General features: G+C 43.5%; 1 protein-coding gene across 1 annotated transcript in view; it reads right to left on the reverse strand.

The window, feature by feature from the left end:
* Positions 1-1,468: 1,468 nt before the first annotated feature.
* The window catches only part of LOC107093101 (nucleosome-remodeling factor subunit BPTF-like), a 37,327-nt gene continuing 20,395 nt past the window's right edge, over positions 1,469-18,400 (reverse strand). The window contains exons 19-32 of the mRNA XM_015387928.1: positions 18,177-18,326; positions 17,824-17,948; positions 17,627-17,728; positions 16,850-17,038; positions 12,874-13,945; positions 11,549-12,798; positions 11,381-11,463; positions 7,941-8,166; positions 7,366-7,856; positions 7,099-7,275; positions 6,817-7,009; positions 4,477-4,561; positions 4,203-4,389; positions 1,469-2,185 (exon numbers count right to left, since the gene is read on the reverse strand). Of these exons, the coding sequence (XP_015243414.1) occupies positions 2,146-2,185; positions 4,203-4,389; positions 4,477-4,561; positions 6,817-7,009; positions 7,099-7,275; positions 7,366-7,856; positions 7,941-8,166; positions 11,381-11,463; positions 11,549-12,798; positions 12,874-13,945; positions 16,850-17,038; positions 17,627-17,728; positions 17,824-17,948; positions 18,177-18,326 (4,370 nt within the window). The 3' untranslated portion in view covers positions 1,469-2,145. The remainder of the gene's footprint in view (positions 2,186-4,202; positions 4,390-4,476; positions 4,562-6,816; positions 7,010-7,098; positions 7,276-7,365; positions 7,857-7,940; positions 8,167-11,380; positions 11,464-11,548; positions 12,799-12,873; positions 13,946-16,849; positions 17,039-17,626; positions 17,729-17,823; positions 17,949-18,176; positions 18,327-18,400) is intronic.

The raw sequence follows: 18,400 nt of genomic DNA on the forward strand, positions 1-18,400 counted from the left end.
AAGTCAGAATTCTGACTTTTTTCCCATACCAAACTGAATTTTTTTTTTTTTAATCAGTTAACTTTTTTTTTTTTTCAGTGGCCCTAATTCTCTTCCGTACAATCCTACTGAAGCTATCACCTTATTGTTTTTGAATAATTAGTAAAACAGAATTTGTAATGGAAACAATGAAATAGATCCAGATTACCTATCAGTAATCATGTCTGTTTCAGCGCATATCATCATTAGAATTTCTTTTAAGTATTATGCTTTCAGTACAGGGGCCGTAACAGGGGCCGGGACGTGATCTACAGGGGCACTGGCCCTAGAACCGACCATGGTGGGGAATAATGAAACAGTGGCAAGGTGCACTGTATGCTGAAGTCCCATGAAAAACAGAAAGCAAAACTGATCTTCAAGGCTACAAGATTGAAAGTATTGAAAATAAAAGACCAATACTGTTCTGTTTCGTGTTTAAGAAATTACTGTTAGCTAATAAACAGTTGTTGAAAAGTTGCTGGCCTTAAGTGTGTATGTATGGGGCACGGTGTGGGTCCGTCGTCCCCGGGGGGCGGGCGGTTGGGGGATAAGCATCTCCCTGAAAGGAGTTTTTGGAACTTGGGATGTCTGGTAATGATGATAGGATAAACCAACCAACCCTTTGATTAATATAATAAAAAATGTGGTGGGCTGGTCTAGTCCAAAATGCCAGGGCCGGTTTTTTTTGTCCCAGTCCACCCCTGATCTGGGTTATTTTCAAAAGGTAAAGTGATATTTTATATATAATTTATAAATGATACCAAGTTTTTAATACTAGTAATAAATAAATTCTGTCACTAAAGGATCATCCATAGATGATAAAGCTGGTATCATTTTACTTCACAAATTAAACATTCAGCAATAAAATCACAGATTTCAAGAATAAATACGGAATCCAACAAAGTTCAGTATAAGGATGCAAAACTCTTTATTGCTAAAAAAATAAAATAAAAACGTTTTTTAAAACGCTTTGACTTAAGAAAAGGTTTAAAAATGTATCCTTTTGAAATTGAGAGGTGGAAATATTTTGGACCATTTGATTACTAAGGTTATACCCAGAAGATTCTTTTTGTTTTTTTGGTCTTAACATTTTCATTTTTAGCATATTTTACCATGAACCTAATGTGAAATCTTGGCCAAAAAGAAATCAAAATAAGGAAATATAATAAAAAATCATTATGAATTTTACTTAACACAACATCCAATGAGAACCACAGGAGAAATGCTTTGATTTACAGATTTAAAAAAATAAAACATTTTGACTTCTTTTTTTTTCCTAAATTTGATTTAGATTTTTCTGCATTTGTATTTTCAGAGAGTAAAAAGAAAATAAACTAAAATGATTTGAACATTGGAAATAAACCAACAAATCAGTCTTTTAAGTTTTATTAAGTTTCATATACATCAATATTTCTTCAGCTGTAATAAAAAAAAAAAAAAAAAAAAAATCAAGTGAAAACTCAATGATTTTTTACAAACAGGGCAGGAACCTTGAAATACATCGTTTTCATTCTTCCCAGTCAGTCACTACTGCAAAGCAAGTCATTTACAATAGCTTATTACCGTACTCTCAGTAGAATATTTATTTACGTTTAACCAAGAAGACTACTGATGTCCACATATTTAGTACTTTAGTACTTAAACTGCCTTTCATGCCACTTCAGAATCAACGATGAGTGGAAATGCATGAGGAGAAACATTGTTCCACTGCAACATCTGAATTCAGACACAAAACTGGAAACATGATGCTCAGATTATTTTATCTCCTTACTATTTAAAGAGACAAAACCACATGAAAGGTCTGAGGACTCCTTTTTTTATATATACAATGTTTATTGGGATAGAAAATAAGATGGGGGGGAAAAAAATAAAGTACATGGAAACATGGGAGCTCGTTAAGAGTTTTCTCCGAGGTAAACTTCCATCCCAAACGCCTCTCTGCTTGTGAGGATGGGCCCCCCTTCCAGCTGAAAGGAGCCAAGGGCCCCCGCCTGAAGGGTCCCGTGAAAGCGGCGTTGCTGGCCGACCCAGTCACGCGGCACAGTTCGGTTGCGTAGGGGGGGTGGGCGGGGAAATAATGCCAGACTCTTGGCAAGTGCATTTTGTTTGCGCAACGTGCGATGCTTTCTAAGAGGCTGAAGAAGACTGAAGCTTGTTGTTATGAGACCTACAGGATGTGAAGAAAGGGGAAGAGTTGAAAGCTCTTCAGTTTCTGTCATTAAAGCAGATAATAAAGATGAACCAACTGTTGGTTTACCTGCCAAGGAATGCCTTTAACAGTGAGGAACTTTCTTAATTGTGTTTTAAGGAACAGGAAGACAAGCTTCTCACTTTTCACACCATTTTAGACTAATAAAATATTACTAATCTAAAATGACATTTTTCTTTTTTCTTTTTTTTATTAAAAGGGTCACATACAGTCAGACAACCATTGTACATCGTAAAAGGTTGATAACATCCAATTAAAGGTGAAGTAACATACAAAATGTTTCATAAATATACCTCTATAATAAAATATGCAACTTTTTTATATACGACAGCTTCAACGCATCCGATTCAACTGAGATGTTTCAACAGAAATAAATACAAGCCTGGAAGTAAAATTGCATTTAAAACACTACGTAGGAAGCTTGATTGATCACTAAGGCCGGTACGCTAACATATCTAAAGACAAGATGATGATGTCAACATGGCTGCCAGTTTGCCGTCTTTCCTGTTCAAATGTGATAACTACTTATTCAGAAAAAAAAAAAAAAACAAGAAAACAAATAAAAATAAAAAAGCACATTTGGTGGTTGAGCTTCTGCAGGTTTTTTTTTTTGCTCTTGAGTTTGCATTATTATTTTATTTTTTTTTACTATTTCAGTGTCAACAGAGACCCCAGCATCCAGTCCAGACTCCAGCTAGACTGGCACATTAAGAATCTGACAATCTGCAAGAAACAAAAGAAGAAGATGGGATGGCTTAAAACACAGGCATGCAGCACAGGTGGACACAAACGCACAGAGAAATGCAAAATGGCCGACGCTGCACAGACGCTCTGCATCCTGCAGAGAGAATGCTTTCAGATTTTGTTGCATTTTACCTTCAGGCCTCTGTGTGTTTTTATTGGGATGTTATATGATACAGCAACACAGTAGAGACTTTGAAAAGGAAGATAATCAAGGAATAGGGATTTTAACCCTTATATAAAATCCAGAGATACTGCCTTTCATGGTAGGAACATTAATCAAAGGGTTAAATGAGCAGATTTAATGTAAAAGACTTAAAAGATTGATCAAAATCCTTTAAATTGGTCAAGAGTTGCCCTAACGTGTTAGCCTGGGTGCCATTCCGAACTTAGTCCCGCCCACAAAGTTTGAGGTCGGGAAGTTCGGTCTGGCTCTGCTCCATAGTAGCGCGAGTATTATCGCCCACTGTCAGGCGATCCAATCAAATTGTCAGGGCGGGCTTTATACGATGATGTACAGATGACCAACAGTAACGTAATCAACCACGTGACCAAAGCGCGCTTGGGTGACAACAATAATGGCTGCCGCTGGAGAGTTTAGGTGAGTAGATTCTGCTATTAGGTCTGTTCTAGAAGATATCGACAGCAAATTAATTTTAAAAGAGGAACAGAGAAACGCGATCAAGGCTCATCTTCTTATTATAGGCGTGCAACTGCACGCTTTGATTTTTGTGGACAACAACTATGCCTCGCTTAACATACGTCACGCACTCCGTTGCTCTTATTGGTTGTAGGTCTATCCAATTGAGCGCAGAGGCATTTTTTTCCCTGGTTCGTTCAAAACACGCCCCATAATCACAGCTCTATGGAGCAGTATCAGACTCATATTCTAACTAGAATTGAGTCGGACTACGTCAGGCTACTAACGTGTTGCTGTATCAAATAAAATCCCAATAAAATAGTTTTAGTTGTAAAGCAACAAAATGCTACAAAGCTGAAAAGTTTTAACTTTTTCTTTTTATGGGCAAAGTAATGCAAGTCATGACTATAACAACATCCAGTCTAAACAGTCAACAGCGTCAAACTACAAAACTCATGCTGGTGGTAAAGAAGTGAGGGGCTGACATAAAAACAGATGAAGTTAGGAGGAAATAAAACATACTAAATAAGCTTTTAAAAAAAAAAACAAAACAAAACAAAAAAACAAACAGTAACCCTTTAAACCTGGTCTCACCTGCTCGCCTTAAAGCCTTTCAGCTTCTGTACAAAGAAGGCTTCCAGCACCTCGGCGCACTGAAAGAAGGGCGTGTCATTGGGGTTGTAGTAGCGGCAGTTGTCAAAGATTTTGGTCACGTCTGCCACAAACTCTGTGAGCTTCTGGTAATGTCGCTTTTGCAAACGCGTTTCCATTGTGGAAAAATCTGAGGGAGACGAATCAGAAGAGAAGAAAACATTAATTTCACGGCACTGAAAGAATCGGGGAAACGCAGCATCGAAAGAGTTCCTACCCATCGGCTCCTTGATCACACGATAATAATCGGGTGCATCATGAGGATCCACCGGTTCAAGAAAAGGCCAGGCCATCTTGTGAGACTGAAACAGAAGCACAGAGAGGAAACAGTTTTTAATGAGGAATGAAAATTAATTCCAAAACAGTAAAAAAAAAACAATTCACTGGACTTTGTTTTTTCTCTAAATGTGCTGCAGCGGCTGGAAGCATGCGTGTTTTGAAGGTGTGGTTTCCAGGGCTGGTCTGAAGGGAGAGGCATGGTTGTGTATTAGGGGTGTAAATCACATCCATCATGGCGATTCGATTCAGTATTGCTTTCCTGACCCAACGATTCGATTATTTTCGATACTCAAGAATACACCACGATACGATTCGATTCCATTAATGGTTTCTTTTTTTTTTAACACCTTAAAGGCTAGACAATGTTTCAAATTTGAAATCAATCAATGAAAGTTGTAATATCGTTATGCATTTTATTTGAGAAACAACAGCAAATAACCCCTTGCTCACACTGGCTCCGGTGCGGTTACCGAGCCGACGGAGACCGCAACTCCCGCACACCCCCTCTCACACCGCCCTTTTGACTAAGGTGCGGTGCGGTGCGGCTCTGCGGCTCCGGCAACAGGTCCGGAGATTTAACAGAAGTTCACTTGAGTTCACGTAACTTCACGCGATAACACGGCCCAAATAAAGGATTTTTGCGAGAGCTTGTTGCGGAGGGCTCCGGCACGCCGCAAGGATAGCTTTCTTGCGGAATTTTCTGCAGCGCCGGAGTGTCTCGGTAACCGCAGCCGGACAGCTCAGCAGCCGGTGAGAGAGGTTTACGTCTTTTTAATGACTTGGAATCACTGCGGCGCCGCACCCACCGCACCGCAACGGTAAGACCGGAGTCGGTGTGAGCCTGGGGTAACAGAAGTAGAAAAGTTTTACTCCACCTATTCCTATTAAAACCTCATTCACTGAAAAATAATAATGCCCCTGCGTTATAGATTCTGAAAGGCCGCGCATCAAAAATACTGCACAAAATCAGTGCAATGAGTGCAATGCAACACCTTGGCTCCAGACGTCCCCGCCCCCTCCACAGACGCTCCGCTGCTCCTCTCCCAAATTGTAGCTGACTGCAGACAGACGGCTTGGTTTGTTTTTATGACCGAAATTGCAGAAAAGAACTTGTGAAGTTTGACCAGCTAGAAGAGCGAGGTGCGCGAGAACGATGGGACCCTTTTTCCACCTGGATCTCCGCTCTTTTTGGCCCTCATGTCCCTCCATCGGACTAAACTCACCCCCAGTTCTTCACCGCCTCGGCCGTATCTAGACCCATAGCGTGTAGTGCAGACCACGCTTCAATATTGGGCATAAATCAAAAATGTCTGTGTCAAGCTCATTGCGACACACTGCTGTAAGAGTATAACAGGAAGCGAGGTAGGAGGGCAAAATAGGTTTAGCGCCACCGCAGCACGGGAGGGAGAATTACGTCCAGGAGGAAATGAATAAAAATAGACCGGAGGAAAAAAAAAACATGAATCGATACTCTTGCGGACGTGTCGATGCATCAGATCGCCGGCTGTTGGATCGATGCATCGATACAAAACGGTTATTTACACCCCTATTGTGCATGTTCAAAAATATAGCTTCCTGGAACCGTTTTTTCAAGATGTCCTACTGCACTTTAAGTCTGTGGAAATCATGTTGTACAAAAATGAAACTTAAAATCACTGGGGTTTTTTTGTGTTTTTTTTTAAGTGGATACATGAAAAAAAATAACTTCCTATTCCACTGGAAACATTTCAGTTTCAGATCTTTTTCATGAGTGTAATTACTTCAACCTGCTTACTGCTTCTGTTTCCAAATAAGCATAAAAACATTTAAATTGAGCTTCACTTCTTTTGTTACAGAAAGAGTGAATAAGGTGCTGGATTAATTGAAAACCAGACTACTGAGGATAAAGCTGGTCCCTGCTGAGGATAACACGTCCCCCGCAGTGTGACCCTGCCTTCAAATGGACTCTAATAACTAGGTGTCCACAGTAGGACACCGGTTTATTAGATCAGATTCATTTGTATTTATGCTAAAACAATCAATGCTTTTCTTTCCACCTGAAAAATTTGCAATAGTCTCTGTTTAACACAAAGAATCTCCGAAACAGGTTTGATGATTTTACATGATCGAAATATAAAAAGTTGGTTAGATTTAAGTTAATATTCTAATTGAGACTCTATCAGTAGCAGACAGTTGAATTAGAATATCCCACCTACAAAGGATATGTGGTGTTTTATAGAGTTCAGACATTAATATCTGCTGCTTTCTCTGTTTCTCCGCTCAGGGAGGGCGGTCATACCTGTAGTGAACGTAATATTCTTTTCAAGCCCTCGTAGTCCCTGTCTGTGAGCGGCGAGAGGACCGTCATGGCATCTTCTGTGGACTGGCACTGCGGACACACGTAGACGTCGATGTGATTGGCTTCGCTCTGCAGGATGCCCACGCAGCGCCCGTGGTACCAGTTCTGGCAGCGGTCGCAGCCGATGTAAAACCTGTGGGTGAGGATGAGATCAGAGGCTGAGAACGCGGCTTTTTATGGGTCAGAACCAGGAACCTGACGGGGTTCAGACGGCTGCCTTACTGGGTGTCGTCGTAAGGCGTCCGGCAGATGCAGTACAGCTCCTCGCTGCTTTGTCCCTCCTGCCCACGTTTACAGTCGTTACACACAAAGTCCTCCAACTTCTTGGCTTCTTTTTCAGTGATTCCTACGCAGGCGCCGTGGAACCAGTTGGAGCAAAGGTCACAGCCGATGTAGAACCTGAGGGAGGAGAGAATTTCACTAAGATCTAAGATTCATCCAGCATAAGACAGAAGTGCTTCCAGAGCAGAAGAGGCGTCTGAAGCTTACTTAGACTCGTCGTACGGCGTTTTGCAGATACAGTACAGTTTGGTGTCCTTCTTATGATCCTTTGAGGTAGAAGACAGCTTCTTCTTCTTTTTCTTGTGTTTTAGTAACCCGGAATCTCGTTCCGGATCCCCGTCCCGATCCCCGTCTTTGTCTCGATCTCTCTCCCGGTGTCTGTCCCGCTCTCTGTCTTTCTCCCGTTCTCGGTCTTTGTCCCGGTCTCTGTGTCGCTCCCTGTCCTTCTCCCTGTCCCGTTTCTTGTTCTTCTCATGATGTCTGTCTCTGCTTTTGTCTTTGTCCCTCTCGTCCTCTCTCTTCCGTTTATGGGAGGAGGAGGTGGAAGAGTGGGAGCTGTGGGAGGAATGTGATGGGTGAGAGAGGTGCGAGGAGTGGGAGGAAGCGGCCTTGACCGTCGCTGCAGCGGCCTGAGTGATGGCGGCGCGGGATTTCTCCTTCTCTCTCTGCAGCCGGGCTAAATCCCGCCTCAGCTCCTCCTGAGAAGACAAAAGGACATTTCAGAGCCTTGATTTGGTGCAGCGGTAGCTTTTCTTGAACTCGTCTTTCTACCGAGATCTAACCTGAACTTGCAGCTGCAGCTCCTTGTCCAGCAGGGCTCTCTTTTTCAGGATTTCAGCCTTCAGCTGCTCTTTGTGCTTATACAACAGTGCGGTCAGCTTGGTGGCGTTCTGCTTGGAACGTTTCTGCTCCACCACTTCCTCCTTCTTTCGTTTCTTAGCTGCCTGCTTCTCATCCTTCTCAATCTTGTCCAGGATGAACTTCATCACCTGATTGCAAACAATCATCCTGAAGACAGAGAGAAAAAAGATTAGCTTGGACTCTCGCATTTGTTTTTAATTTCCAAAGACTTCTACGTCCTTATTTCTACTGATGATCTTTAGTCTGAGCTGAAGAGAAGAGAGTCTGTGAGAGGATTTAGGATTCTCAAGAGATAGCACAAAGATAAATGCTCAAAAACCTTTGCTCTATAAGCCCTGTTCTTGTGAAACGTTTAATCAGAGGAAATTAAAGCACAGATTCTGGATTTCCCCCTAAAAATGCATTCTGGGAGGAGATAATTTATGTCCTTCAGGAAATTTTTTGGGATATCTCCTTCAAAAGTGTCCTTAAAGCACACAGTGGCATCCAATTTTGCAGGGATGTAGGGCGGAGACAGCTACAATAGTGCAGCAGCACATCAGTGATGCAAAACACAAACAACTGCTGTGATGCAGAAATCCAGAGATCACAGGAAGTGAACCGGAGCAGGGGCTGGGATGGGGTGGGGGGGTTGACCACCAACTGAGGTAGGACCAGACACAGAGTTAAAGTGTGTAGGAAACAGAGTGGCCATCACAGACAATTACCCGCCGCTCAAGTAAACGACTCATTTGACTCCAGTAAAAATAAGGCCCACTTTTCTCCGCTGATGTAAAGGGCTGGTTATCCTGCTGCAGCAGTGTGTCGCAGTGAGATTGTTACAGGTATGATGCAGATGATTTTGATTTATCCCCAATATTGAAGCGTAGTCTGTGCTATGTTATTGCACGCCACAACGCAAGAGGGACTAGGCTGCAACAACGAATCGATAAAATCGATAAAAATCGACTTTTAAAAGCGTTGGCAACGAATTTCATCATCGATTAGTTGTGTGGCGCGATTAATGCGTCATCTGCCGCCGTCGTCATCACTGCCACTTGACTGAAGCGGGGGAAGAAAAAAAATACGGCAGAGCGAGTCAGCGCCGCAGGTGCAGTGTTGCCAACTCAGCGACTTTTCAGACCCCTCCAGCGACTATTTTTCAAAAAAGCGACTAGCGACAAATCTGGCGACTTTTTACGGTGTCACTGGCGGCTTTTGGAGACTCTTACGTGAAAGCATGCATCGTTCCTACTCTGCCGTGGGGCGCCTCCCCCATCCCAACCCCGTTCTCCCGCGGCGCTCCCGCAGGAGTCCCTCTCAGCGCTGCTGTCAGAGCCGCAGGATGTTTACCCTCAGCGTCCAGACTGCAAATGAAGCGCGCATGCGCCGGGATTGACGGCGCAAATTGATCACAATAATTAAAATAGCCTGCGCTTTGTAAAGCGAAAAAAGTCGTTACATGCAACTTTTGTCAAAACAAATTAACATGGCACGGAACCACCATGTTTGTTTGGTTTTAAAGTAGGGAAACGTAACGTTAGTTTCTCAGGTAGCTCATCTAATGCTTTCCTTACCGTGTTAGTAGGTTACAGACAGTGATAAGGTTGGCTACTTATTTTACTTTTAATTTCATTTGAATTAGCTTAAGCAGCGTTTATATTTTCTTTATAAATAAATTAACTTGCAAATTATGAGGGCAAGGCTTTTAAAGTTTAAATCTTCTGGCAAAGATAAAGTAAAGATCCTGCAATTTATGGAAGTAAAGCAGAATAAAATCCAGCAAGATCAGTAATATGTCAATTAATTATCTGCCACATTCCCATGTAAATATCTGTCTTTGGAGGATGTGTTTCTTAGCACCCCTAGTTCTCTCATTTTTATTCCAAATACAATTTATAATTTGAATCACAGGGCTATTTTTATCTCTATGGTTCAGTATTTTCTCAAGTAGCAACTTTAACTGCTATACTTTCCTGTCTTAAAAGGCAGAACTCTACTAGTCTAAAAAACCCTCATTTGTTGAAATGGGGGGGCCTATTGTTTGAACCCCTTAGGGCTTTTAAAAACAAAAATGTCCAGGTGGAAAAAGGGTCCCAGCGTTCTCACGCACCTCGCTCTTCTAGCTGGTCCATCTTCACGAGTCGTTTTCCACAATGGCGCCATACAAACAAAACAAGCCGGTAAGGTACCAAACAGGAGATACGCATAGTGTAGAGTGGATGTCTATTTGACCAATCAGAGGCCTCCTGTCTGCGGCGCTGTCTGTGGTCACCTATAGTTTAGGCGAGGTGCAGCAGAGTGTCTGCGTAAGGGGCGGGGGAATATCTGCGTTCACTGCGAAACACATGCAGACGACCTGGTTTCTGAGTATAAATCGGCTTTAAAGCAGAGCGCAATGTTTTCTGCTCCACCCAGAGAATATCGTTTCTTTCAGCAGCTAATCTGAACGCTAAAACTAACAGCTTTTTCTAGGTTACCTCTGAGACATGAAAGTGTTTGTTTTTTGCCTCCAGAGTTTCTGGACTTTGTTCAGAGGAACCTGATCACCTGCAGCAGTGGAATACCCCGCTGCTGTGGCTCTAACGGAACACCCACATGGATAGAAGCGGCGCCACAGTGAAGGAAGGAGTCTTAGCACAAGAAAACTACTTATATTTCATGACAAATAAGTTCTCTGTAATACCAAAGGCAACCCGTCATCATATAAAAGCTTCTATTTGATTTAAGGTTTCAAAAACAACAATATAGAAACTTAATGACATGAATGTCCTAAACAGTTGGAAGGAAGAAAGAATGAAGGAATCTTTAATCTTTACAATGTTTCACATGTTTATTTAAGAGCAAATTTGCTTTTATTTGTTTTTTCTTCTTCCAGCTTGCTGCCGTTTTTATTACCTGCAATTTCTTTCTGTTTATATTGTTTATGACTGCAGTATTTTTGTGTTGCATCAGATTTTTCAGTGTTATAGAGTTTTGCTTTATTACTGTGTCTGCAGCTGTGTTGCAGCGATGCACTCTCATAACTTTTTAATTCACACTAAGCTTTCATGCATTTCTTTGTGGTTTCTTTCATAATTTTTTCTCTACTTTTGTGATTGTATCCATTCTCTTATTATTATAATAAACTTTTATAGTTTAATGTATAGTATAATTTGTTTTGTTTGTGGAATTCAAACAGCTGATAAATAAACAATGCAACTATAAAAAAAAGTGCAGTTCATTATTTAAAATGTATAATACAGCAACGAGGAAGAGGAAATTATGTAAAGTATCAATAGACACAAATTCTTAAAAGTAATAAATGTGGTTTGTTTCTAATTTTAAGTTTAGGCTCTAAAATGAATCTCTTTTATAAAAACTGAGTTTGGAAATAACCAACCTCTGGTTTTCTTCCCGCTCTGCAGCAGCCTGCGTCTTCCTCTGCTTTAGTTGTTCTGCTGAAGCGTTTTGCTTTACTGCCATCTAACGATAAAAAAAATCCACATTTACCTCCAACATATCTAGAATCTTGATGTTTTATATAAAGTGTTAATAACTGGAGTCTGACCGGTTTCTGAACGCCGTCTTTAGGAGTGATGACCTGCAGATTGGGCTCTTTGGCTTCCCTCTTAGGCTCACTTTGCTTCTTCTTCTTTGGTGGCTGTTGTAGCTGCTGCTGCTGCTGCTGCTGCTGGATCCTCTGAAGCTGCTCTTGAATATTTGCTGGTGCTTGAATGGTCACCATGTTCTGGATCTGGTGGGCTTGAATCTGCCCCCCCGCCTGCTGGATCTGGATGGGCAGCTGCAGCTTGATCTGCTGGGGGACGGCGCCGCCCTGCTGCTGGGCCTGCGCCTGGATCTGAGCCTGGATCTGGGCAGCAACGTGAGGCGGCAGGGCGGAGAGCAGCTGGACGGGCTGCTGGAGGCCTGAAACCGTGATGAGCTGATGTCTGATTGGAGACTGGACCTGGAGCTGAGGCTGTGCTTGAACCTGAGGCTGGTTCTGAGGTTGGAACTGGACTTGGAGCTTTGCCTGGACCTGGCTGTGGGGCTGCACCTGCAGCGGTTGGGAGACCTGGGTTTGCTGCGGTGACTGAATGGAAAAGTGAGGCTGTGTTTGCAGCTGGGACTGAACGTGGGGATTCAGGGGAGTCTGAGGATGAATCTGGTTCTGCTGCTGGATCTGAACCTGGGGGAAGATCTGGGTCTGGACCTGGGGCTGCGGGTGAAGCGGAGTTTGGGTCTGAGGTTGTGTCTGAGGCTGGGACTGCTGCACCGGCTGACTTTGTGTTTGAAAGGAAGCTTGAACCTGGGGGTGGTACTGAGGTTGGGCTCTGGCCTGGAGCGGCGTGGGGGACTGGATCTGAGTGAGGGGCTGCGCTTGGGGCTGAGGTGACTGTGGTGTCTGTGGTTGCGGTTGGAACTGAACTCTGATCTGGGGCTGGATGGGAGCCTGTGACGGCGGGTGGACCTGAGGCTGGATGTGCTGAACCTGTGCAGGTCTCACAGCGGATACGACGGAGGAAACCGGTATTCCCTTCATATTAACCTGCACCGCTGATGCGGCCACATGGGACACCTGCTGCATTGATACAATGGCAGGATGCTGGACCAGAACCTGTGAGTGTGGAGTCTGAGATGTCTGAGGCGAAGGAGCGACGGGAGAGTGGATGGAGACATTTGCAGGAGCGGAGGAAGGAACAAACGGCGCAGAGGGTGGTGTGACTGGAGTAGCAGCCTGCTGAACCGTCTGGACTGGAGCTTGAGAAATTGATGGAGTCCAGGTTTTGGTCTGAGCTGCCCTCTGTTCTATCAGAGCTGCAACAAAAAGAAGATGTTCAAAGTTAAGTTTCTTTCAAGAAAAACAATAAAATGATGCAGAGCTCGTTTTACCTGGCACTGACGGGATGGTGGAGGTAGCTGTTACCGGCGTCACAACGGCGTTGGCCATGGCTGCATGAAGGGGCACAGAAGGTGCGGCCTGTATCTGGGTGGGGGCTTTAGCTGGGGAGGGCATGGAGACCTGGGTGGAGACGACGGCTATGACCGGAGTGGAGACGGGAGCGAGGGCCGGCGTCGGTATGGGGACGGGCGAAGGTAACGAGGCGGAAACAGGAATTTGGGTTGAGACCTGAGGAGCTGCTCTGGTGACCGCGGCAGGCCCTGGAGCAGAGGTCGGCATCAGGAGGTGGGTGGAGGTTAAGCCTGCGGGTACACAGACGGACTGAGACTGGACCTGTGGGGCGGCGTGGCTCGCTACAGGAGGAGAAGTTTGGGTTTGTGCTGGAGGTGAGCCGGCTGTAAGGCCTTGTTTATAAATCACACCTGGGCTTAGGTTCTGTGTCGGGTCACTGACGGGCGTCGATGCTTGGGGCTGTGTGACTCGCGGTGGTGTGGCGGCTAACGCCTGTGTGGAAGGCTGTGCTAAAGAAGGCCCGGGTGAAGACATGGGTGACTGTGCAGGGATGGATGACGTGGCTGAAGCGTGTGTCTGTGGAGAAGCCTGGGCTGACGCAGCGAGCTGCGCAGCACTCATAGGAGACGGGACTTGGGTCTGAAGGGGAGCAGAACCAGGGCTGGGGGCACAGCTCGGCTTCACTGAGGGGTTTGCAGCATGTATAGGGGCAGGAAGGGGGGCGGCCATTTGCGCTTGGGCTAAAGATGATGGCGTCGTCTGGACCTGGGCTACACCTCGCGCCTGAGGTGGAGCGGGCATTTGGGTCAGAGGGCTCGGAGTGGTGGCGGGTTTTGTAGGGGAGGCATTCACAGGGGCCGAGGTTGAAGGTGTTGATGATGGGATCACAGGAGTGAAGAGGAAGCGCTGGGTCTGTCCGTTGGGCATGACGGCCTGCATTAGCTGCTGACCGGGGCCGGGGATGACGGCGACGCCCTGTGGGATGATCTGGAGCTGGCCCTGGGTCTGGCCTTGACCCTGGATCACCACCGTCAGACCTGGGTTTCCCGCCTGCAGAAGGTTTCATGTTAACAGAAATTATTCAGCCAGAATTAACATCTCTGTCTTGTTAGCCCTTCAGTTATGTTTCAAAAAATCAGAGCAGTCGTTACTTTGGAACCTAAGGGGTAAAATAACCGTCAATAAAAATGTACTTAGACGTCTGAATATGTGAATAAAAGTCTAAAATGTTAATTAATGTAGGATTTGTATTTGTTCCTTAACTCATAGATACTTGTGACCTCAGATCTTTTATCTTTGAGAATACAAGTTGAAAAGGTAAATGCAAGTTAGAAAGTTGCAACTTCTGAACAAAAGTACAAACTACCAATTTATGAATATAAATGTTAAACTCACAAATATAAAACATAAATTAGCAAGTACAAATCACAAATCTGTGTTGGAATCAGAAATTACTCATGGGAATCCTACAGTTATGAGAAGGAAATATAAGCGTCAGAATCACACTTTTTTGAGCAGGAATTCAAATTTATGACTAGCAATCCCAAATTTACAAATCCCAGATTCACAAGTATAAATAACTCTTTTACACATCGGAATCACCATTTCAAGAGTAGGAACACAAATTTCGACATTGAAATCCCACAGCTATGAGTCAGAATCCCAAATTTATGTGTCAGAATCAAAAATGCAAGAGTAGGAATCCCAAATTCACAAGTATAAATAACTCTTTTACTTTTCCAAATCATGAATTTAAGAGTAGGAATTACAAATTTCATGCATCGAAACAAATTTCCGTATCAGAATCACAAATTTATGATTAGGAATCCCAAATTCACAAGTACAAATAACTAATTGCAGTTAGAATCAATAATTTAAGATTATGAATCACAAATGTACATGTCAAAATCACAAATTTAGAGGTTGGAATCCCCAATTTACTAGTCTGATTTAGTGCTGGGCAACAAAACAGATTTTTATCGTTACCGTCATTCACTATGATAAACAGCGACAATTTTCCCATGTCGGTAAAATAATTAAATTAATTCTGCAGTTTTTCTGTGTGCGTTGGTGGCTGGCATTCCCTTCCCCTTTAAGACACTCTAGCATGTGTGTAACCACATGACTCCACCGATCCAGTCAGAAGCGTAAACAAAGAGGATGGCGGATGAGCCCAGTGAAGAAGCATCTAAAATAGCGATAAACACAATTACATCAGTTAATCCCGTGGAGCCGAGGAATTGCAGAGATGAAACTGAGCCTGCATAAAAAAAGTTAAATGCGCTTCATCAGCGCTCAGCGAATGGCAGACCGGTTTTAAGTGAGGGTATGCAAGTTTAAATGATGCACATTGTTCTCACTGCACGCTCAGTTCAGTGGCACCAACATTACGCCATAGATGTTGAGCAAAGGAACCCAAAATGCAAAGTTATCTGAAAACTGTCGGGACTACCCAAAGTAAAGAACAGATTAGACTTCTGCAACCACACACATCAAATATTGCTTGGGTCTGGTCACGAACCAGTTTTTCTTGGTATGCTTCTGCACCGTCGGTCTGGAATTTCTAGGGACGCACAGAAGTTTCCCGCCAAAGAGCAAGGGGGAGCCTGTTTGAGAACTCGCGAGAACTTCGGCGGATGGCCACAAGACCTTGGCATCTTTATATAATTTGTCTGAGGCACCGTACAAGCGGTTGTACTTCCGAACCTCCCCGATTAACCTTTCATCTTAATTGTCCGTTGTGGTTGTTCCTCGGCTTTTAAAAACGGCGTGCCCCGGCACCTAATCGAGGAAGACCATACAGACAGCCGGAAAGGCATACCAAGGACCAATCACAGCTGCTTTTTGTCTGCACACTTCCGCTTGAGGTCTGCACGGGTTTGCCACCGGCCGATGCGTAGTCAGGATTTTTTGAGGTATGCAACAACGGTTGCACGCGGGGGCGTGGCCGCGCACAGAGACAGATTTGACGGTTGCAGAGGCTACGCCTCAGAAGCATAAATTTGCCTCAACACATCCAACCTCCAAAACCTACAGCAAAGCTATGCTGTAGAGTTCAAAGATGTGCAAAAGGCTCCTTTTGGCAAAAATGTTTACAAGATAAGAAACATTTTTCTCTTCAATGAGACATTGTTTAATGTTTAAACATGAATGATACAAGACTTTAATATTTAATTGAAACTAATATTTAATGTGATTTATTCAATAAATAAATCATAAACAGATCAGTTGCATTTCCTGCACATGCCTTTATTTCTGATAAAGGAGCTGGAGCATTTATCGTTATCGAGGTAAATTTATCGTGATATAATTTGAGCTCATATCGCCCAGCTCCAGTCAGAATCATAAATTTATGTGTCAGTCATAAATATACATGTACAATACCCGATTCTTACTTGTATTGTTGAAAAGTTTTAGCTTTCTAACTTAAATTTTCATAGATGAAGATCTAAATTCATGTGTCTATGATATAACAAAGGAACAAATGCAAAATGGATTTACATTCTTGACTTCCATCCAAAATTCAGAGACGTCTCGTTTTTTTAGTGACAGTTATCTTACCCTATATATAACCAATCCAATCCAATCCAATCTGGCCATGTACAAAACAATGGACTTTGTAGAAAGGGGAGTCAGAGCTTTATTTGGGTTTTTTTCCCCTCAATATTTCCTCATGATCCAGTTATTTGGACATTAGGAGAATTGTACGTCTCTGAGTAAGAGTTGTTAAAAAGGCATTAAACTACAGAAGTACAGTCCTGTTTTCCCTGTAGAAAGCAATCATAGTCGTTGGCTGTATGCCTTCAGAAAACATTTGTAATCAGACATCCTGCAAATGACAACTCAGAATTTTTGCACTGCATTTAAATGCGGGTTCATATAATCAATCTGAGAAACTACTAGCATACTTTCAGGCAGACAGGAGAGAAAAGCAGCACCTGATGCGGCCCTCACCTGTGCACTTTGTGTCAGCTGCATGAGCTGGGCCATGGTCAGTTTTACTTGGCCCTGCTGCGGTCTCGGGGCCTGCGACGATGCCACGGAGGGCTGCCCGGGAGTCGTGCCGACGGCTCCGGAAGAGGAAGCCACACCGGCAGCTCTTGGAGCCGGAGCGGCAACGGGGGCAGCTGTCCCTCCAGGCTGCTGAGATGGACCTGGAATTCAAGGAAGATGGAGCATCCTTTTGAAGCAGCAGTAGATAATAATCTGCATTTTCTCCGTTTCTGTTGCAGTTTTGATCAGTTTGGTTTCCGTGGGGTTATTTTGCAGATACTCTGACTCTAGTCGTTTTCCTTGTTTTTGATGTTTCTTTGCTCTGCGTTCTTTATACGTTCTTGAACATTTTGATTCACAAACTCATTTGTTTCTAATCAGTTTGTTTAAGATTTATTTTAAAACTCTGAAGTTTATATGCTCACTATTTATATGTCATCTGGTTTTGTCCACCCTCCACTACGACCCTTCAGCTGGTACAGATAAACTGTCATCCATGCATCCATATCTTTTTTTTTTTTCAAAACACTTCAGAATATATTTATAGAAATAGTGCTTTGATGTTAGTTGCTGTATGATGATAAATTATATGTTGAAAAGCGAAAAAAAAAAATAATAATTATCTTAAAGAAGTGATATTTAATTTACCCACTGTGGAACAATAAAGGGATTGTCTATACATTTTTTCCCCTGATATTTAAGGGAAAACCAGCAGTTTGAGAAATCACCTTGGTGAACTGTGGCTGAATTTCGACCCATCGTTGAACCCGTAGAGACAGATGGAGAAGCTGTCTGGTTTCCTGATGCACCGGGTGGAGTCTGGCTCACAGTTGTAGTGGTCTAAAAAAAAAAAAAAAAAAAGACGACATAAGATTTTTTTCTTTTTTTAATTACGCATTAAGACACTAATAAAACAAACGCATTAGAAGAAGGACCTTCTGCTGGGAGCTGGAGGCTCTGAGGTTGAGATTCCCGGTGGTGGGATGTAAGGTGCTGTACGTCCGCAGGTTTGCAGGAGGGCCGGAGGGGAAAATGCCCAGAACCTTCTGCTGAACTACACCTGTTGAGGAGACCCGTGTCAGTAAAAGAAATCTAAATAAATATATAAACACATGTATTTAAAAATCAGCATGCAGATTTCCATCAGTAGAAACCAACGAGGGGACGATCATAATCATGCTGAGGGTCGACAGACTGACGGCACGCCTCCCACTGGACAAGTTTCTAATCCATTTTGGCAAATGCAGCTCACAGATTTGCCAGAAAGGATGACAATCATGCTCCCTACCTCCTTGAGTAGAAGGCACATTGAGTGTGACAATCTTGCTGTTAGCGGGCAGGGGTAGTTTGGCGGCGAGGACATGGCCGGCCACAGTCACTGGGCCGCCAGCGATCTGGAAGGTTTGCTCTGAGGTGGTGATGCTGCCGGCCGCAGAGGCTGCAAAACACACGCCACCTACAGTCACGTGTACCCAGAAGGGGCCTCAACAACAGCCAAGGTGTCCACTGTGA

This window comes from Cyprinodon variegatus, unplaced genomic scaffold (genome assembly GCF_000732505.1).
Source record: "Cyprinodon variegatus isolate N-32 unplaced genomic scaffold, C_variegatus-1.0 Scaffold407, whole genome shotgun sequence".
In the NCBI taxonomy this organism is placed as follows: domain Eukaryota; kingdom Metazoa; phylum Chordata; class Actinopteri; order Cyprinodontiformes; family Cyprinodontidae; genus Cyprinodon; species Cyprinodon variegatus.